The sequence below is a fragment of the Cupressus sempervirens genome, chromosome 7 (genome assembly GCF_028749045.1).
Source record: "Cupressus sempervirens isolate cs-2001-9-10 chromosome 7, ASM2874904v1, whole genome shotgun sequence".
NCBI lineage: Eukaryota > Viridiplantae > Streptophyta > Pinopsida > Cupressales > Cupressaceae > Cupressus > Cupressus sempervirens.
In genome coordinates this window covers 722,999,354-723,008,262 of record NC_143124.1, presented here as the reverse complement: position 1 = coordinate 723,008,262, position 8,909 = coordinate 722,999,354, and the positions used below count along the sequence as shown (strand labels likewise).

At 35.8% G+C, this 8,909-nt stretch overlaps 1 protein-coding gene across 1 annotated transcript in view; it reads left to right on the top strand.

Annotated features, from left to right (window-relative positions):
• The first annotated feature begins 489 nt into the window (after positions 1-489).
• LOC149549273 (reticulon-like protein B23) overlaps positions 490-8,909 on the top strand; it is a 46,429-nt gene continuing 38,009 nt past the window's right edge. The window contains exons 1-2 of the mRNA XM_089792706.1: positions 490-810; positions 923-1,064. Coding sequence (XP_089648832.1) covers positions 617-810; positions 923-1,064 — 336 coding nt within the window. The 5' untranslated portion in view covers positions 490-616. The remainder of the gene's footprint in view (positions 811-922; positions 1,065-8,909) is intronic.

Here is an 8,909-nt window from a genome sequence, read left to right as displayed (position 1 = left end):
ATATCAAGAATCTTGATTTGTTCTTTGACCTGTCCTACTACCTCTCTGAGTTCCTTTAATGATTTTCTGCCACGTTTCTGCTTTGATTTCCCACATATTGGTGTCTTCATTCCACATCTAAAAATATTTGTATTTTCTATATCTCCATTTATTTAGTTTTTTACTAAGCTTTTTATTTTAATTTCTTAAAAAATGGATGATTTATATCTTTATGTGGTATTTATTAAATTATTTTTAAAAGTATATTCTATTTATAATAAAATTTAAAACTTTTGACATGTCGATAGTTGTCAAATTTAACTTAGAAGAGTAAAAGTTAACATTAACACACTCACACCATCCAACTCCCCCATTCTTCCATTGTAGAATGCCTATCAGCATTAAAAAGAAGATGAAGTAAGCTGTTTAAATTTAAATGAAAATGCACTTAATCAGCCTCATGAAAATGAAAATGGAGTTTGTCAAAATCTTGAAGGTCTAAATTTGATGTCATAGCTTGACAACCCTGACCGTTAAATTTAGAACCTCGGCAAAGTCAACCCAAAACGTCTATGACAAAAAAAATTCTGCCGGCGATTCTGAATTGATCGACAAAAAATTTCGCACAGAAATTGTAATGACGCTGGAATTGGCTTGCAGAGTAGCGAGAAAACCAGGCATAATACTAGTTCTAGTGGCGTGCGGGACACTTGTATATTACCACTGCGTTATTCTTCATACCACCCTCATTTCCCTCCTCTGTGATGTCCTGCTCGTCATTCTCTGCTCGTTTGCAGTCTTAGGATTGATGTTCCGCCATCTGAGTGTATCGTGAGTTTTTAACTGCCTTCAATTTGATGAAGACCTTCAATATGGTAATGGTTATTTTGTATGTGGCTCTTTTTATTTTGCTTTAATCATGTTTTCTTGTTTTGATTCATAGGGTTCCGGTGGACCCTCTGGAGTGGCAGGTTTCACAAGAAACCGCTAGCGGTGTTGCGGAATTCATGGCAAACACAATCGGAGCTGCAGCATCCGTTCTCCGAGTGGCTGCTAGTGGCCGTGATAATAAGCTCTTTTCCAAGGTCTCTGCACTTCAGAATTTTCTTTTTCCATTCTTTTCTGTTCAGTTGTATCCTGAGGCTAGCAAAAGTACAAAATGCAAATATTCTTAGGCTGTTTAGAAGAAATTAGGAACATAAATACTCTTAAATCCACTTTATTCGGTTAATTATATTCAAATTTGTGGTTCCCATTTAGAAATAAAATGACTATGATTATACCCACTAGACCCAACTATCTTTTGAGTCACCAATATAGCTGTAATTTAAGACTTTGGGAGTAGAAATTGCCCTACATTTCTTAGTCTCTGTTGCGAGTGCTTCATTGACAAGTGAATCTGTTTGAGCATTATATTGCTTCATTTAAGGGATTGTTTCAGAAGGATAATTAGCTTTAGCCATGCTTGGGAACCTATGGGGTTAATTGAATGCACTACAGCATGGTTGCATGCAGCTTGCCACTGCTCGTTGTCCTTTGTAATTTCAAAACGGACACAGTGCATAATTTGGAGTCTTTTCTTAGAACAGTGAAGTAGTTATGGTCGAGGGTTTGAAACTAAAACTCTAGATGGCAATGTGATGGCAGAATCATGCAACCACTGCTCAACCACAATTTTTTCACACAGCTACACATTTTGTCTTCTCACTCTGTTTACTTTCCCCGTTATATTTTACCTTCAACTTTTTTTATGTTGTCGTAACGTGAAACGTATAACCGTGGCCAGTCCAGCACCCATTTGATTGGGTGAGCTAAGGTGAGACTATTTCCTGAGGATGCACCAAGCACCCTGCCTGCCAAATACATCAGGGAAAAAGGGGCTTGAAGTTGAATCCGTGACCTATGGGGAGCAAACCTATGACCCAAGCCAAATCTACTACCTGTGGGGGCTTTCACCTTCAATTTTTTCAATAATAAAAACATCATAATTTGCCATAACCTTGAAACTCCTTGAGTTTTTGTTGCCTTCTCCAAGCTCATCTTGAGAGATTTTTAGGGAAATATTGAAGCTATGGGGAAAAAGGGTTTCTAAATATAATAGTAACTAGGAAACATACACTATTGAATATTCCTTGTAGAATTGTTCTTTTTGGTAGTTTTTATTTTATGAGATTAAATCAAGTTTGATTTCAACCTTATGTTGGAAGAGTTGTACCTGTAGAATTACATGACAGAATAGTAGATTTCCTACAGCAGGGGAGTATTTTATCAGGGCTATGAAAAGAAAATATTGGTCACAAGTGTTGGAGTACGTTTTACCCAATGGTATCAATGTTTCAGACAAAAGTCATAGGAATCAGATGTGGTTCATTTAGAGGGATTTGATGATCTGCATGAATTTTATATCACAGAGCTTAAACAATCGAAGTTAGTACAAGGCTGCAAAAGGACATTTCAGAAAAGGATGAAAACAGTATGCAAGGATTATAGAAATTACCAGCTTCACTATGGAAGTATTAGACTAAAAAGTAAACAAGTCATTTGGGAAAACATGGGAGAGAACAGAGAGAGCTGTCATGAAGAAGCTTGTGACACCATAGAAGGGCAAAGAAGGGGATCAATAAGTTGTTACTAATGTGATGGCAAGGATGGTCCTAAGTCACAAGAGTGCTCAAAAAACCTGAATATCAATAGAAGGAGGGTACCACAAAGCAACACATTACAAGTTAAATGCAAGTTGCCTGGACAACGAGACAAAGCACGTGCTGTGTAAAAACAGGGATGTGCTTCAGGAAAACAACTATGGCTATGTAAGAACATTTTCAAACAAAGTCAAATTTGGAGATAAGCTGTGTTCCAGTGGTCGAGTTAGTTACCTATGGAAATCTAGTTAGTTCTTATGTTCTCTTGTAAATGATCTTTCCCATCTAAAGCTTGCATCCTAATCTATATAAGTTATTTCAGTTTTGAACCTTATGTAGACAAAGCATGGAGTGATGTTTTACAATTGCCATATACTACTCCAAAATAAGAACCTTTTAGTTGGATATGCACCTTTTTAAGGAAAACTTGCATTAGTCACAATTGAATTCGATCTTCTTACTACACATGGATTGGAACTTGCGACTTTTGCACTTGCGAACAGCACTGAATCTTTGCACCTCCTGCAAAGAACACAATGAATCGCATCGATAGTATGTCTAGCTCTACAAGAACTACTTCAAAAAGCCACATCATTAATGGGGTTAATTCATCCTGCCACTTTTCACGTTTCCTATCTGCCAGAAATCAATGAAATTAAATCAGTTGGAATGCCTACAGTTTTTGTAAATGTCCGTTCTTGCAAATTGATTGCAGTTATATTTTCTTGTATCTCCATGATTATGATAACTGAGAGCATACAGATGCAAATATGCAAACATACCACTTCTATCACACATTCTCAATATATACCCCCTCATAGTCTTTTGTCCAAGAGGGAAAAATAGTTTGGTCTCTAAGTGCAATTAGATTTTTGAAGTACCATATCCTGTGCAAGATGAATAGAATAGCTTTATTTTGCTATCTATCGTCTCTATTCAATTTATGATGGTGCTTCGATTTTTGCTCCTCCATTTCCATTGCTATTTTTACGAAGTTTAGAAATAAGGAGACTCGTCTCTTAGTATGTGACTCATAGTTACAAGACTTGGACTTAGCAAGCTGATTATTTACATAGATTCAACCTCAGCACTCGAGTTTGGTTAATATATGACAAATTGAAAAATCTATGAAATTTAGATATTTTAAAAGATCAAAGCTTTTAGTATGCACCATCAATGCATAAACTTTGGAGTCATAATAAACTAATCAGATAGAAGCCTCTTCAATCACATACACAAGTATGCATTGAACAAATGAATACAAAAATGGATTTGAGTTGAAGGAAACAACACTTCAAAAAATATAAATTGTGTCAAATATTTTAGGAAATCTGTGACCTCAAAATATAATATTAAATCTAGAAGTACAATTATGGTTGAGAGGAGCTTGCATCACTTGACCCAACATTCGTGCCCATATGGAAAGTCTTGTGTGGGTGTCCTCAATGATGATGCAACCATGATACCGGGCCATATATTAGTGACACTAACATTCAAGAGGCCTACTTGTCCCATAGCCTCCTCTACATGGCTATTGTCTTTGCATCAAGATTAGATCAATCAACTCATGCAATGTCGTCCTCAATGAAGATAAGGATCCTCAATGTTGGTGATATGATCTGACTGTGAATCAGCATAATCTAATGTGATGGGAGACAAATTAGAGCTCAATATGTGCTTGTGATGGTGGTGAATGTTGGATTGATTAAGTAGTAAAACGAGTCAAAAAAAATGGAAATATGAAACAACATTTTTTATCTTCTTCATCAGAACTTAGAAGCTTTGCTCATTGAAAATCTATTCAACCATGTCAACCCTTGCATCGATCTTAGCAAATGAAGATGTAGACAAGTCCTCGCTAACAAGCATACATCTCAAGGCAACCTTTGACTAAAATTAAGATTGCAACATTATAGAGTCCATTTCAAAGGAGGTCATTTGAGAATGAGTCAACAGTCTCTTGTTTTTGTGTTGCCTTATTAAGGACCAACTATTGTTTTAGATAATAAAAGCAGCAAGAAGGTGCTGGCCTGTAGAACAGACAGAACTAGCGCATTAAGAACACATTAACCGCAGCGAGCACAATCACAGCATAAGATAGCAACCCTATTCTTACCTCTATCAAAAACATAGTACCAAGGTCACCGGGAGATGGGGAGACTTTGAGGTCTCCGGTACTGGTACTGGTACCGGTATGGCAATTTTTCAAATAGGAGACGGGGGTACTTGGAGACAGCAATTATTTTATTTTTTATTTTTTTAATAATTTAAAGAGTCTAATACTAAAAGTAAATACAAAATTTGAAAATAGTAATATTGTAAGACTAAAAGACTATAGTAAATAATAATAGTAATGTCACATTAAAAATTAAAATAGACTCATAGAGTCAAAGATTTCAAAACTCACATGATCACAATATTGTATCTCATAGACATATTTGTTTTTCGAATATTGCATATGATCACCAACATATCAGATTGATAATCGCTGAGATTATCATTACATATTCATATTTTTTATTTTAAAAAGTATAGTTTGATGCTGAATTGCCGATATGCAAACAAAAATGAATGCTTTGTACAATAAACAAAAAACAGAAATATATCTAGTATTAGTATGTCGATGGTACTATCATCTACTCCACAAGGTTGTGATCATCCATCTCAAGGTCTTCAGCTATCATGCTCTCCAAAAAATCATCTCTCCAACTTAGGTTCCTCAAATGGTAGTACAACTGGGAGCAAATCATGAAGGCCATTTGGTTCAACCACTTCTTCCACCATGGCTGCAACATCTCCATCATGTGCAATTTGATCCCATTTTGCTGAGGGACCTTCCATATATGTAGGAACAACATGAGAGAGAAGGCAGAGTGTGCTATGAATGTACACCAAGTTCTCTGCTTTCTTTGACCCCAATCGGTTCCTCTTCAATGAATGAATAAAACCATAAGTGCTCCAGTTCCTTTCAGAAGCTGAAGAACTAGCCATTTGTGACAACAATCTTATTGCAAATGATTGCAACTCAGGAGTATCACCTCCATGGTTCCACCACCATCCTATAGGGTCTTTCTTTGCTCGCATTTCATATAAAGCTTCCACTGAAGCAAAATCTCCCTATCCACGTTCTTAGTGGTTTTAATTATTTCTCAAATATTTCTAATTATTGTCGGTTCACTTGGAATTTAGAATAAAAATAATTATTTTAAAGTGTTTCTAATGTTTTTAAAGTTATTAATTTATTAAATAAAATATTTTAAATGATTTAATCATTTAAATTGTCGGTGGTCTTAATTTTTGCATTAAAAACATTAAAATGAGGGCTAAAATATATAAAATTATTTAATGTTATATTTTACATTTATATTTTATCAGGAGACTTCGGGGAGACTTCACTTTTTGGATTAGGAGACGGAGAGACTTCAGGAGACTTTCTCATGAAGTCTCCAACCTTTTTTGAGGTCTCCGAAGACGGGAAAAGTCTCCGAGCGACTTTTAGGGGGGAGACGGGTCTCCCGGTAACCATGCATAGTACGAACCATAGTGCAAAGTATTTAGACTAGCAGCATATAAGTCTTTAAACTGGAAATTAACATAATCGCTTTGCCATGTAGGACGGATAATACAAGTCTTTTTAAAAAAGTTTCTAAAGCTACACAGGTTGTTATGAACCAGAAAGCAAAAATTAAAAAAAAACATAGCAACTAAGGTTTAGCATTTCCCCTCAGCGCTTGGATAGTAGCATAGCTGTACATTCTTCCTTGAGGAACTTGAACAGTTCCTTGTAGTCATCATCACTCTTGGCCTTAGTGTTAGTAATCCTCTCATGCATCATGCAGAGGTGACAAAGCATGCATGGATGACCTAAATGGAAAACTTTTTTGGAGTCCTCGATGTGCCTGTTAAATTCGTCCACCTCTTTCTTCAGCTCCTGTACAGCACCCTCAAGGACCAACTATTGTTGTATATGCGATGACATTAGATTTTTCCATTCTCGAAATATGCTTTAGTCCATGGGATTTTGCCAAAATGCTCCAATTTGAGGTTAAGGTAGTGAGCAGGATAAGGAGTCTCAAATAAGGATGGATGCCGATCTACAAGAAATAATACTTGCAACAACATTATTTGGTGCATTGTGCATAATTATTTTGCATACTATATTTTCACCCACCTTGTTCAAGATTTTTCTAAAACCTTAGAGAGGAAATTTACATTTTTTGTCTTTCGTGAACATCAATAGATTTTAGGAAAACTATACCACTTAAGGAAGGACAAGAAAATTTGAAATGCTAATGTTACTAAAAATGAATTTAAAATCTTAATCACTAGTTCAATGGATTTTAGGAAAAAGAATTACTAAAGGAAGAAACAACAAAATTCAACAATGTACAATTCTATTAGCCCAACAATCAGACATTATTATGCTGCCCTTCCTCCATATCTTATGTTGCTCATCAATTCTGGCCTTCATATTGACCATCTTTGATGTCACCATTGAGCCCTCCATCTCTTGATCATTGGGGTTTTTGAATCTCCCTCCACATGTAGCAATGGCATCTACTAGATTTCACAATGAGGAGACTTGAAACAAAAACTAATCTAAATAAGTATTATAAAATTTCAGAATCTAAATTCCGAATTTTTTTAAATTGAAATTTATTAAGAGATTAAATTTGATAAACATTTTCTAAAACAAATTTTTTAATTACTTACCTTGCTGCATGAAATGAAATGGAACAATAGACCAAAAGTCTTTAATTTCACTTTTTTTGGTATCAAGCATTTCCTCATTTCAAACCCATGCTCTCAAGTGATGGTTACGAATTTGAAGTAGTGTGTGATACAATATATGAATCAAATTTTGGTTTGTGAACTCTTGACCAAACACTAGCATGGCCATTACCACTACCATTGGCACTTGAAGGTCTAGGGCCTCTTGTCTCTTTTTGAGTTCATTTGATTGGTCAAAGGTCTCTAATTGACTTTGTACCTTGCCACAACATCAATAGGCACATGTTAGCATTAAGTATTATTTCGTCATAGTATTTGCGCGAGGTTATATTTTAATCAATTAATGCTTCCCTTATTAATTCTTGTATTGCAATTTTTTTAATCAACTTCTCTTCCATAGCCCTTGAAATGGCATGTTTTCAACAATGGTCCTTCTCAGCAGACCAGTTTGATCAATTTATAAATTAGAAGTACACTATAATAACACATAAATGATAAATGACAAATGAGAAATTAATTGTCATTTTGGCTTTCTAAATAAATTGAGATGAAGAATTGGGAAATAGTAAAAATAGGTTTGGTTTGCAGCTAAAAAATAGTTAGGGTTTGTTCCTAAGTAGAGATAAAAACCAGTGTAACGAGACTCGGACTCGGCTCGGACTCGGCAAGGGTAACTTGACTCGTGACCCGGCTCTGACTCGTGACCCGGCTTGGCGGTGACTTGGCAAAGTGAAAAAACCTTGAAATTTTGAGATTTTTTAGGATTTAAAGAACATTCGATGCACCCATTATTGAATAAAGCATGAAGACACAATAACATCATTAAATAGAAGATAATTTGATCATAATGCACATGCCACATACTTAAAGTTAAAAACTTAAAACTTAAAAGTCAAACATCGATTACATATGTACAATACTACAAACTACAAAGTTACAAACTTATAAAGGTAAATTGCTAAAAGTAAATACTATATTACTAGTAATTAAAGTCAAACTAAGATAAATCCATGCAAACCATCAAAATGTATATGTATTATCATTTATGCATTATGAAATCCAACATATCAAGATTCAATAGTCATCATCAAATTCAAATGTTCCAAATGCTGATCATATATTAAGTTACTGTTAAACTGTTAAACAAAAAGTTAAAACAAGACTATAAGTCTACAGCTATGGCTCCTAGTCGGAGTCCTCATCATCATCCTCATCCTCAGGCTCATCCTCATCGTCATCCTCATCATCATCGTCACCCTCATCCTCATCCCCAACCTTGGCCTCAACCTCAGGCTCAGGCTCAGTATAATCTACAAAATGCCTCTTAGTAAGGCGTCTAAGGTAGGTCTTGGATGTCTCAGTAGCCATAGCATTAGCTCGTGAGGTGCCTCTAGGATCAACTGTACTCTCTGCCTCTGGCTCTGCCAATGTCTGTGAGGTGCCACTAGGAACAACTGGAGCTCTCTGGTCCTCTGCTGCCATAGCCATAGCCTCAGCCTGGCCCTCTCTATCTGCCTGGTCAAGCCACTGTAGGTCCTCATCATCAAAGACAGGATC